General features: G+C 50.1%; 1 protein-coding gene across 1 annotated transcript; it reads right to left on the bottom strand.

The window, feature by feature from the left end:
- Nucleotides 1-2,095: 2,095 nt before the first annotated feature.
- On the bottom strand, nt 2,096-7,625 carry LOC123062920 (auxin response factor 14). The gene is made up of 10 exons (XM_044486614.1): nt 7,006-7,625; nt 6,842-6,898; nt 6,052-6,237; nt 5,873-5,957; nt 5,164-5,254; nt 4,915-5,079; nt 4,610-4,726; nt 4,462-4,537; nt 3,284-3,449; nt 2,096-3,192 (listed from the first exon to the last, which is right to left on the bottom strand). Exons 1-10 carry the CDS (start codon nt 7,261-7,263, stop codon nt 2,270-2,272), a joined length of 2,124 nt encoding a protein of 707 aa, XP_044342549.1. The 5' UTR covers nt 7,264-7,625; the 3' UTR covers nt 2,096-2,269.
- Nucleotides 7,626-20,287: the final 12,662 nt, after the last annotated feature.

The following is a 20,287-nucleotide window of genomic DNA, read 5'->3' as shown; positions in this document are numbered from 1 at the left end:
GTGGGCAAGAGGTGTCTGCCACCCAGGTGTACAACCACCTGAGGAAGTGGAGAAATCGATGGATCCAAGTGTCCAAGCTGAGAGACCTTAGCGGCGCCTCATGGGATGAGAACACTTGCTCCATAGTTCTGGAGGTAGAGCACTACGCCGGCCATGTCCCGGTTAGCTCACAGCCCTCTTCCTTTTCATACTGCCCACCATTGCCTACTCCTAATCGCAACTAACAACACTTGTGTTTCATTCTTAGGACCACCCAAGGGACGCTGAGTTCCTCAACACACCCATCCAGAACTACAACCAGATGCAGCACATCTTCTCCTTCGGGCTGGCAACTGGGAAGCATGCCATGGGCTCGGGGGAGCCTCTTGGTTCTCCCATGCCTGACTTCCCTGGGACCCCGGACGTCGAGATCCTTGATGGCCCTGACAAGCCCGTTGATAGGAAGAGGAAGAGAGGAAGCCTGATAGAGGAGGAGATCAATGTCTTCTGCAGCATGACTGAGGCGGTGAAGGAGGTGGCAACAGCCATCAGGAAGTGCAAGCCCCTCGACGTCCACCTTGACCTGTATGGCGTTGTCATGACCCAGGGTGGCTTCAGCGACGAGGCTCTCATGGCAGCTCTCAGCCACCTACTTGACAACAAGGCCCAGGGTGTTGGGTTCGTTGCCATGACCGACGCTCACAGGATGCTGTGGCTCAGGAGCTGGCTGGGCAAGCACTACTACTAGAGTAGTGCTGCCTGTGAGCGTGCATGATCCCCGACGGCAATGGTGGTGGTGGCGACGACGACGACGATGACGACGTACATTTTGTGTAGCTAGGGCTCAAAAACTATTTGATGGTCTGTATATTTTGGTGGGGTGGTATATACTAACCCCTCACGGTGACGGTGAACTTGCGGTGGTAGGACGACACCCTCTTTTGGATGTGGCGGTAGGTTAACACCAAGGTAGTGCTAGGAAGAACTGTCGTATGATCATGCATGCTTTACTTCTCTTCTGATTCATTGTTGTTTATGTACTACTTTGCTTGCTACTTGTGCTCCATTGATTTGCTGCTTCAACTCTTGCTCTTGTGCATTGCTAGGGCAAGTGGTATGCCGTGTTCATTGGTGAGGTTCCAGGGGTTTATAGTCCATGGGAAGAAGCCAATGCACAAGTGGCATCGTATAGCAACAGCAACTATAGAGGGTTCAAGACTAAGCAGGCAGCAGAACAAGCTTACTCCGCCTGGGTGCGAAAGCACGGAGGCAGTAGTGTCAACAGTGCCAAGGTTGGAGCTGTCAAAGTGGAAGCTGCTAAGGTGGATCGTCAGTTCGGCCTAAAACTGAAGAACTTCATCATCTTTGCACAGTTCGTCACCATTGCTGTGTTGTGGCGTTGGTGTGCTAGGTGTGATCATTGTGGGTAAGCTCACCAACTAGAGTACAAGGTAAGCACAACATGTACGACGTATGCAACCAAACGTCGTGTTCATGAGTCGCTAGGGCCAATGCAGCCAACATAACAAAGTGCACTTGCGTATTACTAGATGTAGGGACTAGGGATGCAGGCAACCAATCAAGTTGCATATGGCGTATTAGGGGGACGCGGCTAATCTGCACCCGAGCTCATATGCTCCCGCATGAACAGTAAAATCGAAAAAAAATTCAAAAAATTCCAAATTTTTTTTGAGAGAAACATTGACAAAAGTTCTAAGTGCCTGCAAAAATTCGTCATGAAATCACATTCCTAGAAGGCGTGGCAAAAAAAACAAAAATAGTACTCTAAAAAAGCTACTTTCAAATGCATTTTGAAGCACTGAATTTGTTTTTTTTGCCACACCTTACAGAAATGTGATTTCATGATGAATTTTTGCAGGCACTTAAAACTTTTGTCAATGTTTCTCCCAAAAAAAATTGAAATTTTTTGAATTTTTTTCGATTTTACTGTTCATGCGGGAGCATATGAGCTCGAGTGCAGAATGGACTTTTCGGTATTAGGGCCTGTTTTCCCTCAACCAGGCTAGGTTGAGAAGAGCATGTAATGCGACTACTGTTCAAAACTGGAACCAAACACGCCCTAGTAGCATCAGGTTCCCCGCTCACGCAGGTGTTCAGAAGGTGACGACTCAAAGAAGCATCAAGATCCACGCAAGTGAATGTCAAGTAGAGTAGAATCTACTGCTAGAATTTAAGAGTGGCCTAGGTGAGAGATTACAGATGGCGTCCGTCTTCAACCAACGGAAAACCAATTGTCCGATACTACAACGTACGCAACTGAGCAGCACCATCACATCCCCAGGGGAGCGGCGACGATGGCATGCAGAGCGCCGGGAGCAGGGTGGCCGCGCCCAAACAAGTCGAGCACCCGCGGGTCGGCGCACTCCGCCACCACATCATCCGCGTCCCCTTCCTTGGCATCACCCTCACCTGCTCCTCCCAGCACCTTCTGATCAGTCAGGGAGAACCCAAACAGCCGGCAGTTGCTCCGCCCGACGACGTCTCCGGCGGCCGCCGGTCTGGCCCTGCCACCGTCAGCACTCGCCGGAGTCGAGGCCTTTATCCATTCTTCGAACCGGCGGCACCCCGTCCCCGTCACGCTTGGCGTCCGGCGCTGTGCGCACGGCCAGGCCTCCTCCGTCTCCCTCGCCATCTCCATGGCGGGAGGACACTGGCCGCCATACGCGCCTCTGTAGCTGCTGGCTCTGCCTTCCAAGTCGAACTGCGGGACCGTCGCCTGGTTAAACATCAGGACGGAGGAAGGAGAGGACACTTTCGCCGCCGCCGCCGCCGACGGCGTGAACTGCCCGAGAGCATAGCCCTGAGCTGCAGGCGACAGTCCACCCGGCGCAGCTGATCGTTGCGCGTAGCCGAACGGGCCGACGACGCCGCCGTGCTGCGCGCGGGCGTCAAAAGCAGTTCCTTGGTAGAAGCGAAGTGCTTGAGACATTTCTTGACCTTGCAAGACCTCTGGGAACCTGAGGGATTCGCCGAAGCCTGAGGAATGGTAGGGAAACTCCACCGGGCTCTGCTGCGGGATGTAGCTCCGCGCATTCGCGGAGAACCGCTGGTGATCCGGAGTTCGAAACTTTGCGACGTCGGGCGACTGGGAGCGCGCAGCGCCATGAGCCCTAGAGCCCATCAACAATTCTTGACCTTGCAAGACCCTGTGGAAGCTTCCAGTTTCCACTGAGTCCGGATAACCATTTCCATCTGCAAGTTTGGTCACAGGGTTAATTCGAAAAAGACACAATGAAGCTAACATGTATCAAAACAGATGTCTGAGTCATGCTGCAGGACCTACCGGTAACTGGAGCATCCAAATTGCCTTGAGGAAAGTACAATTTGGCTCGCTTCGAACTGGATGCCGACAGACAATCAGTAACTGAGATTGAACCACCAACTCTCTCAATCTCCCACGGAGAAACCCTGCGTTGGTGGTTGCAATGGTTACCATCATCCCATCTTACCTGTAAAACATGAAAACAAAGCAACACTTCACTTCAGCAGAAATTTGAGGACCACAACCTACTATGTAGTACTCCCTTCGTCCAGAAATACTTATCAGAGAAATGGTTGTATCTAGACGTATTTTAGTTCTACATACATACATTTTTATCGAGGACAAGTTAAGGGGCTGTTTGGTTTGGAGCCTGCGGACGCCACGCCAAAACATCGGCGTTGACCAAGGGCAGGGCTCCCGTTTGGTTCGGAACCAATTATTTGGTCCGCCGGGGCTACATGGGCAAGTGCAGTTCATTTTTTCGCCAACGCAGGGCCAAATCGCGGGCGGCCGGATGGTGCGCCAATTTTTTGGCGAGCCCGCAGTTTGGTAGGGCCAGCATGGGTAGCATCCAAACGCACCCTAAATGCATCTGTGGTTATAGTTCACAAACGGGAACTCCCTAAAAGTTATGGATATTTTCCATTTTCAGGTCAATGATGTTATGACTTTGAATCAGAACTCAGATAGGGATCTGATCACAGCAATGGCAACCCATCACCTAAGTTCAAGTTTTGAAAAGAATTTTACTTTGATGGAGGACAATTCAAAGTCTTAGACCAAAAAAATGACGAAAGTGCTGTTGCTCATTGTAAATACAAGATCCGGTTTTGGACAGTTGATAGGGTTAATATTTTCTCTAATATTTCATTCAACTTAGCTTCTACCAGCCTATCATAACGGTTTCCATGTTATGCACCCTATACCTTGTTCACTGTTATATAACTACCTGGTCCAAGTGCTATCGCAAATACAGAAAGTGCACTCAGTCAATTCTAGAAAGAGAGCTACCTAGTCTCTGAAATACTGAAAAATCAATAGTGAGAGAAGCTCATTTTACTAAGAGTTGGAATTCCAGTCTTTATTTCAGGAGAAACAGTGGCAAGTACTTCTAGAACACGACAGTCAATGAACATAGAAGTGAAGAACCTACAATCCAGAGTTGAGAACCATAACTAGTATCTTAGTCACATGTATACCTGTAGGCATCTCCATTTTGATCCAGGCCATCTTATGGGGTCAACTTCACTAATACCTGAAATCAATCCAGTAGACCTGCAGAACAAAAATGAAAATTCAACAACTGATGTACAAAAATGCAATTTTCAGTGAGCTAAAAGGACAGACCTCTCATTTGCATCATCACTCTCATTGGAATCTTTAAATCTCATTCCAATGGAAAACGAATGGTTCAAGCTCTTAGAGAACCTCCAATATGGCACAATAAATTCTGATGCACCACTCCTGCGGAAGGATGAGAAACTGGAATTATTTAGGTCACTAGCTGTTTTATAATACTTAAAAGGCGTAGTAAAGCACAAGACTGAAGCACCATGAAGACAAAAGGACCATCAAATTGCAAAGACAGAATATATGCATAGCCCAAGTGAATAATCAGAACTTCCTAACTTAATGTGCATTGACAGACAAACCTTGGGTCGAAACAAACATGGAAAATACTTCTATTTTCCAAGGAACTGGCAACAGCAGATAGTGTGTGCAGCTTTGATTCATTACTGTTGACAGCTTTAAAAAGGGCTTCATTTCTAAGCTGAACTGCTCTCCGTACACCCAATCTTAGTTCACCATCATCACCTCTGTAAAAAAAAGAATGTCTATGGCATTGACAAGAATGTAGAAAACATACAAAGCATTAATTCATTAAATTGCCAGATGCTTACCGAAGAAATAAGACTGCATCCCCGGAGACTAGTTTTTTCTTGTTGACAAACGAACTCCAGCCTGTTGTTAGAAGATGCCTACGAGGTTGACCTGGAATTTCAGACAGTATTACCGCGCATCAAATTGCGAACCAAGTTGAGAGAAGGTGAAATAAACATATTGGACAATGCTAGTAAAATGAGTAGTAAGTTACTGAAGATGACGTTTAACACTTAAATCCATTGCCCAAGAACTTCAGGCGTATTAAGTAGGTCAAAACAAGGAACAAACTCACTAAACGCGACTAGAAAATTGATCACACTAGGATCTCAGATAAAATAAAACAAAAGCTAGCTGACCTATCAAGAGAAATGACAACAAGAGCCTAAGGAGTCACAGATGGGGGCATAATTTCACTTTCATAATTTAAGTCGGCAATGAAGAAAGGGAAGACAAATTACCATTTTCATACTACAAAGTACTAACAGAAACTTGATGACACCTTGAATTGCCCACCTTACTCGTCTAATGACTTGAATTCCAAATGCAACCACAATAATCAAGCTAACTGATTTCATAACCAGATTTGATACCCTAAATTCGGCCTTTATCAAAGCATATGCAGCAAGCATAGCAGTTTTTTTTTTACTTTCCACGCAAAGCATGAAGGTATATGAATATCGCAACAGCAACCGCAAAATCTCCAAGTAAACATGACATGTTACACACCTCTATAAATATGGCGAAACCTCCATTGCGTGCCATGCAAATCCTTGGCAACGAGCTCTTGAGAAGGCCTAACCTGCTTGTAGTCCTGCAAAGAATTGAAGAGATTAAAGAGGTGAGATCAGCAGCACAAGCGACTATACGAATGTGCAGGTTTAGATTTTTTTTTCCAAGCGCCTTACCAAAGGTGCGAAACAGTCCTCGGCCGCCCGGCGAGGAACGGAGAAACCTCCATGCGTGCTCGTATCGGAGGCAGTGAGGGTCTTGCAGAACATGTGAGGCATACGGGGCTTCTTCTCTCCGTCACCACCCGCCATCCCGTCTTCTCCCTCTTCGGATGCAGACTCACGGACGTTTTGTCTGAACATCTGAAGCACAGAAGAGGAACACTTACACAGAGCAATGAATGGCATTTTACCTTGTTTGCAAGTTCGCAGGTATACTACTCCATTGCAAGCAAAATCGTAATAACTACGTGCCATCTGTAGTTATGCTTACGGTTTTGGCAGGACCGGTGTATTCATGCTCTCATGTACTACGTACTGCTATGATTTCTTTTTTTGGAGGAAAACAAGTGTACCTTCCCCGAGGTCACAATGAAAGACTCACATCCAGAAGCAAAAGATGAAGAGGAATTAAGCAACGATTTATAGTACAGTAGAAACTGATGCCAGGGTGAGCTGGTAAGGAAACAAGGATGCATGGGAGCCTGGGAGGCGATGTTCGTGTTTCAGGTTCCGACATTTCACTGCCGAAAACAATGATGCAGGAGAGATAATGTTCATGTTTCAGGCTCCAACATTTCACTGTCGGAAATCATACTGGTGATGCCAACTCTCTACGCTCCGACGAACCAAATGCATATGGAAAAGGGGAGGAAACGACTGACATAGAACAGCAACAGCCGAGATCCCCAAATGGAAATGGAAATGGAAGCGAACGACAGTAAGATACTGAAGGAGGAGCACTGACCTCGGCGTCCGCCACCAGCGCGAGGCGCGCGTACACCTCGTCCGTCGCCGCATCCGCCTGCAAGCGCACCACGAAAATCACGCCATCGATCGATCAGGAGGCTTCGTTTCAGAGGTAGAAGAAGAAGCGGAACGGCCGGACGCGAGGATGGCAAGGGGACTCACGCATAGCTCGACGCCGACGACGCGGCACGCCACGTGGGGCGGCACGCGCGGCGCCCCGGCCGGGGCCGGCGCCGGGGCCGGGGCCTCCCCGCCGCCCGCCGCGAGGTGCGCCTGCGGCAGGTAGACGACGGCGCTCCCGCGCCTGGGCAGCGCCACGCCGGGCCCCGCGCACGCGTGCCACAGCTCCCCGCACACGCCGACAGCCGCCGCCGCCGCCGCCTCCCCGTCCTCCTCCACGCTGTTCAGGTCGATCCCCATCGGTCGGTCGGTCGCTCTCCCCCCAAAGCTAGCTAGCTAGCTAGACCAACCCCCGCCGCGTTAATGCCGTCGCAGCGCGGTGGATGGCGGCGCAGAGGAGCGAGTTATGGTGCTCGCCCCCACCGTGGTCTCCCCCGGACGCGGTCGCTGTGCTCGCTCGCTCACTGTAGCCGGCTGCTGGCCTGTGCCGTGCCGCGGCGCCTTTATGGCGATGGGGGCCTCGAAAGGCGCCCGGGCTTGGCTCGCCCGCCGGCCTTTTCCGGTGGTCTTTGTTTGCTTGCCCCGCGTCGGGTTCCGCGCTTGGATGGATGGTCTCGGCCGGGTCCGGTCGGGTTGTGGCTGCCGCTCCCTCCCTCCACTGTTCCCGCACAGCAATAGAGAGAGGGGGGGGGGGGGGTGGCTCCCTCGGGCCGCGCGTCGGGGCAAAGAGAGAGGCAAAGGTTGCTTTCGTGGGGGTGCGCTGCGCTGCTTGTCTATTTGCGCCTGCGCTGTGCGTGGCTTGTCTCAGGGGGCGTGGAGAGGCCCGGCAGTGTCGCTGTCACGTGCTGCCGCAAATGTGCATGCGTGCGCCACAAATTTAAAGGGCCGGTCGTCGCAACTCGATTCGAACTGAGCAAAGGGCGAAAGGCGCTCCTGCTGCTAAAGGAATGCACTCTCTTTACTTTACTGAGGAAGGTAACCAGTTCAGTTCAAAAAATGTACTCTGTTGCTAGTTTAGTCATCTAGGCAGTGATTAGGAGCACCGAATGTTGAGAAACATTGGAGTGTAGTGCGTACTAGGTTAAACAAAGTATGAAAACACATGCCTCCACGTGAAACCGGGAACCCAAGACGACCGCCAAAGTCATTGTTTACGTGGAAAAACCCTGTCACACGGAAGGGAACGGCACGATTGTTTCACGTGGCCAGAGAAACGGAGAACCACCACCGGCACGGCAAGTCAGCAACACAACAGCGAGGGCAAACGGGTCCGTCCGTCCGTCGACGGCCAATCTTGATGACACCGGGGCCCGCCACTCCACTGGTCCCCGGCGGCAGCCCGCCCGTGGTCGTGTGGGGCGGAGCGGCGCGACAAGAGAGCCCGGGAATACAGCCGAGCGCGGCCTCCGCGAGATTCCCCGCCCACTTTTTCCTCGCTCCCCCACCCACTCCTTTCTCACCCCTCTCTCTCTCTCTCTCTCTCTCTGTGTGTGTGTCTACAGCGGTCCAGGCAGACAGTGCAAAAAGATCGCGCGAAGCAGGAAAATCAATCAACCACGAGGCGACGTGCACAGCAGTCGGGGAAGGCGTCAGCACTCACCACACAGGAGAGGGCCCGTCACGTCCCACGGGGACCCTCCCTCCTCCGCCTTTAACTCGGCAGCACGGCGCGGCCAGCGGCTCAGCCGGGCGCCCCGAGCGGTCGCCCGCCGATCTCCACCCCTCCCGCTTTCCCCCGTCGCTCGTGCCACCCTCGCCGAAAGCCGCCGCTGCATGCCGTGCGGCCGAGCGGCGACACGGCGTGTCATCTGACTCTCATGTGAGCCCATGCGCGCGCGTGTGGGCGTAAGGCCAACTCCGGCGCGTGACTCCATCCTGTTCAAATGCATCTGTTTGACTAAAACGAACATACCAGACGACTCAGCGTGCGGATATAAACGAATTTTTGTTTGATTTTTGTCCACTTTTGACTCATCTCCGGCTAAAATTTAAGCCGTTTTAGAGCATCTCCAACAGGGGTTGGACGCGCGGCGCGTAAAAAACAGATTTGCCACGCGCGCATCGCCAAAAACAGATTTGCCGTTTGGGTAAAACGGACATACCAAACGGCCTAGCGCGCGGACACAAATGGACAATGTCTGTTTTTTGTTCGTCTTCGATTCATCGCCAACTCAAGTTTGACCTGTTTTTGAGGTGAAACGGACAGCGCGCGAACGGGCGGACTGTGCGCGCGTCCTCCCCTGGCCCCTGGCCCGCCCGTCGGTGGCACAAGGATCCCTTTTTTTATCCGCCCCCCTTCTCCTTTCAGGCGCACCCCATCCACTCTTCTTCACTCTTGCCCCTCGCCACGGCCGCCGCCACTGCCATTGCAGTTGTCCAGCTCGGATGTGCACTCGCCCAACCCTCTTTCCCTCGATGCACCCGAGCTACCCAACAACGGCCACCTGATTTGCGCACCCGACGGCCGGATTTCGAGCGGATCCGGTTAGGTTTGAGTTCGTCCGGCTGTGGGAGGCCGTGTTGTGCCATGGACTGGCCTGGCACCGGATCGGAAGGCCCCAGCAAGGCCGCATGCAGGTACTGACTCCGCCTCTAGCCGCTCGGATCTACACCATCGACGGTCCGCCGGTAGATAGATGAACGGCGGTTGGCCGGGCTCGGTGCTGGCCAAAAAGCTCGTCGGCGCGCCGTCGCCACTCATTAAGTGCGACGACTGCCCGAAGAAGGTCTTGCGCCGCATGTCTACAACGCCGGAATATTTCGGATGGCTGTTCATCAAGTGCTCAACCGATGGGGTATGTGCTATTTTAGCTTCATTTGTGCTCTCGGATTTAACTAGTTGTGCTAACTTAAAATTATATTGTGTAGAATGGATGCAATTTTTGATATTGGGAAGAAGATTACATCGATATATTGATAAACCGCAATTTAGTAGATGTTCGTGCACTTTTAGCTGACATCGAGACTAGAGATGGGACTAATGCACTTGTTGCTAGAATAGATGCTAGACATCAGACTAGATGCGAGGAAGCAACGTCTACTTCTCTAGACTTGAGGAAGAAAGAAGCACGCAAGATCGAGCCTCCGCAGATCAACAATAAATACATCGAGAAGGCATTAATCTAATTTACGAAAGCAGTTATGGAAGTTGGTCATCTTTTAAAATGTCTTTTTATGGTTGTTGTGTTCTTTGGTCTTGCTATTCTAGTGAAAATTTGATGATGTGCTGCCATGTATGTATCAAAAATCAATGTCGAAAATAAAAGACATGTGTGTGCGAAAAAAATTTGTATGCGCGCGAGATGCGACCGCGCGTTGGACGGCCGTCCGCTACATCCACAAATCCGGGCGGACATGGCCTCATTACCATCCTCAAACAAACGAAAAACGAATAAAATGGACGTTTCGTTTGGGGTCACGAGTTGGAGTTGGCCTCAGCCGGGCGCTCGCAGCGGTTTCACCTTCGCCCGTGGCTCCCGAGCTCGCCGAAAGCTCCTGCACGCCGTGCGGCCAAGCGGCGGGTTTGCTAGGACGCGGCGTGTCATCTGACTGTCATGTGTGTGAATTCTCATGTGTGCCCATGCGCGCGCGCGTGAGGGCGTGAGGCGTGGGCGCTGGCTTTCTCTCTCGTGTTGGCGCGTCGGGTGACAGGACGCGGGGGGGAGCAGAGCGGAGCGGGGAGAGGAGGGAGGGCTCGGCTTTCCCGGGGGGCGTGTCGACCGCGTACTCGCTATGCTCTGACGAACGCCGCTGCCTCTGACTCGCTGACGCTCTGGGGGCTTCACGTGCCCTGCCCTGCCCTGCCCGGCCGGAAAGACGAGGGGCGACTGCCCAGCCCCAGGCTTTGCTGCCACTGGACTGGCTGGCTCATCGGATGCCGCCGCTGTTCACCGGTCAAATGCGACAGTGGAGTGTGCCACAGTGCTTGGATACTGGTTGCAGCCGCTGCTGGCCGGGCCGGTGACGCGACGCTGGTCATGAAGAGTGGTGGGTCCGTCTCCGTGCCGGTGAGTGGCCCTCGTGGTCTCGCCCGAGTCTGGATAAGCGAGGCAACCGGGGCGTCTATGGCCAACAGTGGCAAATTTTCGTGTTTTGACCCTTTTCTAAAACCTATTTAATATTTGATCCTAGTTTGAAACAATTTTGAGATTTGATCATTTTGCTACCGTCAGAGTCCATGTGGTAGGGTCTAACAACCTACCGCCAGGGACTTTGACGGTAGGAAACATCTCTCTGGCGGTAGCCTACACAACTCTACCACCAAGCTGGCGGTAGGCACGAGCACGCACTGTGTTCAATACTTAGGAGGTTTTTGCTGCCCCCTACCGCTGGGGACCTTGGTGGTAGGCTGGTATACCCTACCGCCATGGTCACTGGCGGTAGCAAAAGGGTCAGATCTTGAATTTTTTTCAAATTAAGATCAAATTTCGAATATGTTTCAAAAAAGGATCAAAACATGAAATTTAGCCGCCAACAGTGTGTGCCACGAACCGGACCCTTTGGTACAAGTTTTAAAACGGGCATTGTATCTATATATCTATATCTATATCAATATACAAATATAAAAAGGCCTAAAGGAACAGATCCAAATCATCTCGACCGTCAAATCATTTTATCTAGCGGTTCAAATCACTCCAATGTTGAGCACCAAACATGTTTAACGATCTAATTACCCATCACTGCCATTGGTTATAAACACGTTTTCACTCAACGCTATCCCATGAAATCTGCCATGTAATTAATATCTTACCATTCCCGCGTAAAAAGTAAGGCCTTCTTTAGTTCGTAGGAATGTTATAGGATTTCTATAGAATAGGATTTGCATAGGAAAATTTCCTTTGAGGCTCTTCGGTTTGTAGGAATGGATTCCTATTCCTATATAGGATAGGAATCAATCCTTCACATTTTAGAGGAAAAAAAATATTAGCTAAGACTCAATGGAAAAATTCTTATTTTATGCATCAAATGACATCTCTTTCTCTATAGAAATTGAGATGCATGTCATCTCACTTCCTATGATTTTCCTATTCCTACAACATTTCTATCATATGAATCAAAGGAGGCCTAATTGATATATTACCAAATATCAACGTGTAACAGATATATCTTATATATAGCGTGCAACTAATATCATACCTAATATAAACGTGCATTGCACGCACATTATTGCTAGTTCTATACAGAAGCCGACCATTCGATCATACTCGCCCACATTCCAAACCAAATGTAAACAAAACTGATGAATTTTACGCAAACCAGATAATTTTTATTTAAACCGGATCAAATTCATTACATATTCAAAATATTTCAAGAAAACAAAAGCCGTGACGGAGTCTGTGTCCCATGTCTTGTTTTCCCATGTCCGGCAAACTAACCGACTATGATCACCGGAAAGTGCAGCAACAGCGGAAGAGGAGGTCTTCCCGGGATCCAAGCTGTGGCGGCTTCCCATGTGCTACCCTTCCTCACTCGAATCTATCATGGCAACAGCGCCGGACATGGATAGGCCGGCCTTGTCGTCGTGGCGGCATGGCGTAAACCGCGGTGGCAGCGCGGCCTTCTTCGGCCACCTCCGCGTCTGTCTCCTGAACAGTGCGTCCCTCTCCACCCGCAGGACACGCAACTACCACGCTCGTGGCGGATCTCGTGTGCCATGCGCATTGACTTGTACAGCACCCACTGGTCATCCCGGAAACCCGGATCCTCTACGACCATGCCACAACGGCATTGGCGTTCGTCTACGCGCCAGCGATTTTCCCCTCCACGAGCCGATGCTCGTCGAGGAGCCGGAGGTTGTAGCTTTGGTCCTTCTGCACCTACCAGAACACCAACAACGGTAGTGCCGGCTGCTCTACCGCCATTACGTCATTGAAGTGTGCCCGTGCCTGCTCCAAGGTGATGTAGCCATGCAAGAGTGAGGGCGGTGGCGCCGACTCGTCGTCGTACGCTTTGTCCATCGTCTCGTTGACGTCGTTGTCCTTTGGCAAGCGTGTCGTTAAGCCAACCTCTATCTGATTGGCACGACGGACTTGCCAGTGGCCGCAGTGCCGGCCAGCTTCTACTTCCGTTCGATGGAGAGGCTATCCTACAACGCTTTGGAGCTCGAGGTCATGGCGAACATCGTGCACGGAGGAGATCGGGAGTGGAGTTGTAGTGCAGTGCGGATTATGCCGGCCTGGCCACGTATAAATAGCGGGCGTCAGCCAGTCCAAGCGATGGGTGATGTGAATGTGAGCGTCCGAGTGGGTTTCTCAGCAATCACACTTGTTTGATGTTGGCAGGCGGACAAACATGCATCATGTTTGAATGCGGAGAGAATACTCACACCACGTCGCTCCGGCATTGAATAGACACAGACACCCGGACGTGCGCGTGGGTGGCACTCTTGGCTGGTGCACTGATACGTCTCCAACGTATCTATAATTTTTGATTGCTCCATACTATATTATCTACTTTTTTGGACTATATTGGGTTTTATTTTCCACTTTTATATTATTTTTGGGACTAACCTATTAAACGGAGGCCCGGCCCAGAATTGTTTTTTTGCCGATTTCAGTGTTTCGGAGAAACATAATATCAAACGGAGTCCAAACGGAATGAAACCTTCGGGAACATGATTTTCTCATCAGATAAGACCCAGTAGACTTGGACCCTCCGTCAAGAAAGCCACGAGGCGGTCACGAGGGTGGAGGGAGCGCCCCCCTGCCTCGTGGGCCCCTCGAAGCTCCACCGACGTACTCCTTCCTCCTATATATACCTACGTGCCCCCAAACTACCAGATACGGAGCGAAAAACCTAATTCCACCGCCGCAACCTTCTGTACCCGTGAGATCCCATCTTGGGGCCTGTTCCGGAGCTCCGCCGGAAGGGGAATCGATCACGGAAGGCTTCTACATCATCATCCAAGCCCCTCCGATGAAGTGTGAGTAGTTTACTTCAGACCTACGGGTCCATAGTTAGTAGCTAGATGGCTTTTTCTCTCTTTTTGGATCTCAATACAATGTTCTCCCCCTCTCTCATGGAGATCTATTCGATGTGATCTTCTTTTTGCGGTGTGTTTATTTAGACCGATGAATTGTGGGTTTATGATCAAGTCTATCTATGAATAATATTTGAATCTTTTCTGAATTCTTTTATGTATGATTGGTTATTGATACTCTCCAACGTATCTATAATTTTTGATTGCTCCATGCTATATTATCTACTGTTTTGGACTATATTGGGCTTTATTTTCCACTTTTATATTATTTTTGGAACTAACATATTAACCGGAGGCCCAGCCCAGAATTGCTGTTTTTTTGACTATTTCAGTGTTTCGGAGAAACAGAATATTAAAAGGAGTCCAAACGAAATAAAATCTTCGGGAACGTGATTTTCTCACCGAACGTGATCTAGGAGACTTGGACCCTACTCCAATGAGTAAAAGAGGCGGTCACGAGGGTGGGGGGCGCCCCCCTAGGGCGCGCCCCCTGCCTCGTGGGCCACTCGATGCTCCACCGACGTACTCCTTCCTCCTATATATACATACGTACCCCCAAACGATCAGAACAAGGAGCCAAAACCTAATTCCACCGCCACAACTTTCTGTATCCACGAGATCCCATCTTGGGGCCTGTTCCGGAGCTCCGCTGGAAGAGGGCCGTCATCACGGAGGGCTTCTACATCATCATAGCCCCTCCGATAAAGTGTGAGTAGTTTACCTCAGACCTTCGGGTCCATAGTTAGTAGCTAGATGACTTTTTCACTCTCTTTGCATCTCAATACAAAGTTCTCCTCCTCTCTTGTGGAGATCTATTCGATGTAATCTTCTTTTTGCGGTGTGTTTGTTGAGACCGATGAATTGTGGGTTTATGATCAAGTCTATCTATGAATAATATTTGAATCTTCTCTGAATTCTTTTATGTATAATTGGTTATCTTTGCAAGTCTCTTCGAATTATCCGTTTGGTTTGGCCAACTAGATTAGTAGTTCTTGCCATGGGAGAAGTGCTTAGCTTTGGGTTCGATCTTGCGGTGTCCTTTCCCAGTGACAGAAGGGGCAGCAAGGCACGTATTGCATCGTTGCCATCGAGGATAACAAGATGGGGTTTATTTCATATTGCATGAATTTATCTCTCTACATCATGTCATCTTACTTAAGGCGTTACTCTGTTTTTAACTTAATACTCTAGATGCATGCTGGATAGCGGTCGATGACTGGAGTAATAGTAGTATACGCAGAATCGTTTCGGTCTACTTGTCACGGACGTGATGCCTATATACATGATCATGCCTAGATATTCTCATAACTATGCTCAATTCTTGTGACACACGGATAATTAGGCTACAGAAAAACTCTGCTAATGATGCCACGTCACCTCCGTTTCTGTTACTAATCCCTCGTTAGTTCAAAAACCGATTCAACATTCAAATTCCTAATATGGCATACAACAAAAAATTTCAAACAATAAAACAAAATTGTTCGGTTTGTCCCAAATAATTCATAAGCAATATTGGTGGATAAACCAAGTTCTTATAAAAAGTTTAAATGCACTTAACTAAATAAAATGGTAGCAAAACAATTAATTGAGTGCTTTGAAATTAGTAAACAAATGTTAAACTAGTTGATGTAGTCACCAAACTTTTTAAGGCCATGGGTTATTCAGAGACATTAATTTAGGAGCTATTGTTATATTTTACAAAACTAAAGAAATTAAAAGTAAAATAAAACAGAAAAGAAAAAATAATAAAAAAAGGAAAATGCAAAACAGAAACAGAAAATAAAATAAGAGGCCACTCCCCCTCTCTAGGCCACGGCCCAGCTGGCCTCTGGGCCAATCAGGCCGCCAGGCCAGCCCACGCCCCCACTCTCTCTGTCCTACAAGGCCACTCCCCCCGAACCCTAACCGCACCCACGACCCCCACTCCACCCCGCTCGGTCCACTCCTTCCCCCCACCCCCACAATTCCCCTCGCTCTCCTCGATCTGGATCGGGGATCCACCTCGACGAGCGTGCCCCGCGCCACCCGACGTCGGCGCCCGTCCTCGACGCGGCCCGGCCCCGTCACCGGACCCCCTTATCGACCCTTCCTCCTCGCGCGACGCCCACCCGTGGCCTCTGCCTCATCGACACCAGAGCCCCGCGCCGCCACAACTCCATCGCCGCCCTCGTCCTCGTCTCCTCCTCGCCGGACGTGACCTCAACTCCTCCCCGAGCCCTCTGCCAGATCCCTACGCCCCCCTTGTGAGCTCCCCTTCCCCTGGCCCAGTGACCGCGCGACCGCACCGCCGCGCTCACCGCGGTCGGGCTACTCCCTGGCCGCGCCCTCCGCCCCGCACCGACGCGCCTCGCCTGCGATGCTCGCTCGCCGCGCCACCGCCCCGCTTCCCCCGCATCGCTGCGCCTCGCCTCCCTTACTCCTCGCACACGAGCCCCGCCGCTGCGCTTTTCCTCTACCCCCGCTCCCTGCTGCGAGCTGCGGCTGGATGCCAGCAACTCGTCCCGGCCACGACCTCCTTTGGCTGCCCCGCTCGCGCCGCACACTGCCATGGCCCGCGCCTCGCCCCCTGCTGCAGCTGTTCTGCTTCTGCTTGTCTCCCCCGCGACTGCCCTCACGCCGACGTGCCTCACTCGCCGGCCGTGCCCCTCATTTGGCATGCGCCCACGCCGCCTGCATCTTGCTTCGTCGGCGCCGGTGTCCCACCGCTACTTGCCTCCGCCCGTGCTCCCCAGGAGCCCCACGCGCGCTCGGTTTTCCGCCGCGGCCTGCTGCTACTTCGCCGGCGCTCGCGCCCGAAACCAGCACCGGCATGGCCTCACCTCGCTACCAGGGTGGGCTGCGGCTTCGCCCGCTGCCCTCTAACCCAGCGCCCGTAGCGCCCATTAACCCGCATCGGCCCCCAGGGCCCTATGACAGGGGGGTCCCACCCCCAAACGTTTTAAGAAAAAGATATTACAAAAGGGGTGAATTATAAATAAATAAATAAATAATAAAATTAATAATTAATTAATGAATTAATTAATTAACTTAATTAAGTAATTAAAGAATTAATTAAACTAGTTAATCATGTTTAATTAATCTAATCAATTAGTTAAGTTAATTGAACCCTAATTAGACTAAGCAGTGTATGACATGCTGGACCCACCTGTCAGGTTGACCAGGTCAACTGTTGACGTCATGCTGACGTCATGATCACGTCAGCAAACACTATTCTGGATAATGTTGATTTAATTATAATTAAATAAATCCTAAAAATGATTTAAATCTTTTAAAATTAATATAAAATAAACCGTAGCTCGGATGGAAAAACTTTGTACATGAAAGTTGCTCAGAACGACGACACGAATCCGGATACGCAGCCCGTTCATCCGCCACGCATCCCTAACATAGCGAACACGCAACTTTTCCCCTCCGGTTCATCAGTCCGAAAACGCGAAACACTGAGGATAATTTCCCGGATGTTTCCCCCCTTCACCGGTACCACCTCGTACCGTGTTAGGGCACACCTAGCATCACGCTTTGTCATGTCATGCATCGTCATGCATTTGTTTGCATTATATTTATTGTTTCTTCTCCCTCTTCTCTCGCTAGACACCGAGACCGACGCCGCTGCTACCCAGTACGACTACGGTGTTGACGACCCCTCGCTCTTGCCAGAGCAGCCAGGCAAGCCCCTCCCTTGATCACCAGATATCTCCTACTCTCCTCTATACTGCTTGCATTAGAGTAGTGTAGCATGCTACTGCTTTCCGTTAATCCTATCCTGATGCATAGCATGTCCTTGCTACTACTGGTGTTACCTTTACATGCAATCCTAATGCTTAGTATAGGATGCTAGTTTATCATCAGTGGCCATACATTCTTGTCCGTCTGCCATGCTATACTATCCGGCCATGATCACTCGGGAGTTGATCACGGGTATATACCTATACATAATATATGATACTTGTGGTGACTAAAGACGGGTCGGCTCGTAGGAGTACCCGCGAGTGATTCAGGGATTGGGTCCGAAAGGACGTTTGTCCCGACGGCCCTCTGAGTGGATCTTTGTGGCGAAGCGACAGAGCAGGTTGAGACCACCTAGGAGAGAGGTGGGCCTGGCCCTGGTCGGCGTTCGCGGTTATTTCAAAATAACACGTTTAACGAGATCTTGGTATTTGATCTGATTCTGGCTACTGGTCTATACGCACTAACCATCTACGCGGGGACAGTTATGGGCACTCGACGTCGTGGTATCAGCCGAAGCCTTAGTGACGTCAGCGACTGAGCGGCGCGCGTCGGATTGGACTGGAACACCTGCTAGGCTAGGTCTGCTTCCGGCCGCGTTCGCAACATGCAGGTGTGCAAAGGGCGATGGGCCCAGACCCCTGCGTCATAGGATTTAGACCGGTGTGCTGACCTCTCTGTTGTGCCTAGGTAGGGCTACGACGTGTTGATCTTCCGAGGCCGGGCATGACCCAGGAAAGTGTGTCCGGCCAAATGGGATCGAGCGTGTTGGGTTATGTGGTGCACCCCTGCAGGGAAGTTAATCTATTCGAATAGCCGTGATCTTCGGTAACAGGATGACTTGGAGTTGTATCTTGACCTTATGACAACTAGAACCGGATACTTAATAAAACACACCCTTCCAAGTGCCAGATACAACCGGTGATCGCTCTCTCACAGGGTGACGAAGGGAGGATCATCAGTTAGGATTATTGCTATGCGATGTTACTTGGTGAACTTACCATCTGCTCTCTCCTACATGCTGCAAGATGGAGGTTACCAGAAGCGTAGTCTTCGAAAGGACTAGCTATCCCCTCTTATTCCGGCATTCTACAGTTCAGTCCACATATGACACCCTTATTCCATTTGATACCAATGCATACATATGTAGTGTAGCTCCTTGCTTGCGAGTACTTTGGATGAGTACTCACGGTTTCTTTTCTCCCCCTTTTCCCCCTTTGTATTCTCGATTGTTGCGACTAGACGTTGGAGCCCAGGAGTCAGACGCCACAGTCGACGACTACTACTACTACTACTCGGGAGGTGCCTACTACTATGTGCAGCCCGCTGACGACGACCAGGAGTAGTTTAGGAGGATCCCAGGCAGGAGGCATGCGCCTCTTTCGATCTGTATCCCAGTTTGTGCTAGCCTTCTTAAGGCAGACTTGTTTAACTTATGTCTGTACTCAGATATTGTTGCTTCCGCTGACTCGTCTATGATCGAGCTCTTGTATTCGAGCCTTCGAGGCCCCTGGCTTGTAATACGATGCTTGTTTGGCTTATTATATTTGTAGAGTTGTGTTGTGATATCTTCCCGCGAGTCCCTGATCTTGATCGTACACGTTTGCTTGTATGATTAGTGTACGATTGAATCGGGGGCGTCACACGTTGGTATCAGAGCTGACTGCCTGTAGGAATCCTCCTTTCCAACTCCTTGGCCGAAGTTGAGTCTAGTCATTGCTAAACTTTTACTAACATGGCTGTGTGGCTTACGGGCCCATGTCGCCATTGGGTGGTATTAGGATCTTTTATTCCTCGTCTTTACTCTGGGACTCTGATCTCTCTTTTATTCGGGTTAAAATGATTTTACTAAATCTGACTCTAGGTTTTCGTAACTACTTCCCCCGGAGAGCCCCTTATCACAGATGATCGCCTACTGCACCAGCAGATTTCGAAGTTACTCTCCGATACTCTTTTGAGACTTTGTGCCCATTGCTTTTGCAATTCCCTGCCACTGTTATATCGTTACCGATAACTACATACACTTGCCTTTTCAATCCCATGGATCTTGTTATTACAAGATACCCTGAAAATTCTCTCTATTGTTCCGAGAATACTTTGTGCCTACTGCCATGCAGATCATTACCCACATGAACACCCCTACGGATAATTCCTCGCACATACCGAGTATCCGCCCATCCCCGGTTGTTTATGTGTTTCACTAAGGTCTTTGAAATAGTATTCGATCTTCTGTAAATCCTTACCAGCTTATTGCTCTTGAAATTCTTGCTTACTTGCATTATGGTTAATCCCATAAGTATAGTAATCTTATTGGCAGCCTTTGACACTATCATTTTGAGTCCATTGATTCAAAATATTGCGAATGCTCGCAATCCTCAATCAGATCCTAGAATTCATCCTTTCGGCTCAGACGTCATTTTAAACATGAGCTGGATCTTGACCAATCAAATTGTTGTCAATTTTACCCCTAAGCTTACTCAACCTATCCGTCCTTAATCGGAGCATTTGCTTCTGATCCTTTGATCTAGAAACCATAATTGTTTTACATGTGAGCTTTGAATTAGTCAGTTGCTTCTATAATCCAATGCCTTCGCATTGTTTCTTCTGCTGGTTGTGTGC

This window comes from Triticum aestivum, chromosome 1A (assembly GCF_018294505.1).
Source record: "Triticum aestivum cultivar Chinese Spring chromosome 1A, IWGSC CS RefSeq v2.1, whole genome shotgun sequence".
In the NCBI taxonomy this organism is placed as follows: Eukaryota; Viridiplantae; Streptophyta; class Magnoliopsida; order Poales; family Poaceae; genus Triticum; species Triticum aestivum.
The sequence above is the reverse complement of the archived record's forward strand: the minus strand, read 5'-3'. Positions and strand labels throughout refer to the sequence as shown.

Excerpts from the sequence above, each read along its gene's own strand:
- LOC123062920 (XM_044486614.1), bottom strand. The coding sequence starts at position 7,263 with ATGGGGATCGACCTGAACAGCGTGGAGGAGGACGGGGAGGCGGCGGCG. Across the intron at positions 4,727-4,914 it reads CATGTTTGTTTCGACCCAAG|GAGTGGTGCATCAGAATTTA; the intron begins GTTTGTCTGTCA and ends ATCCTTCCGCAG. Across the intron at positions 3,450-4,461 it reads CAAAATGGAGATGCCTACAG|GTAAGATGGGATGATGGTAA; the intron begins GTATACATGTGA and ends CATGTTTTACAG.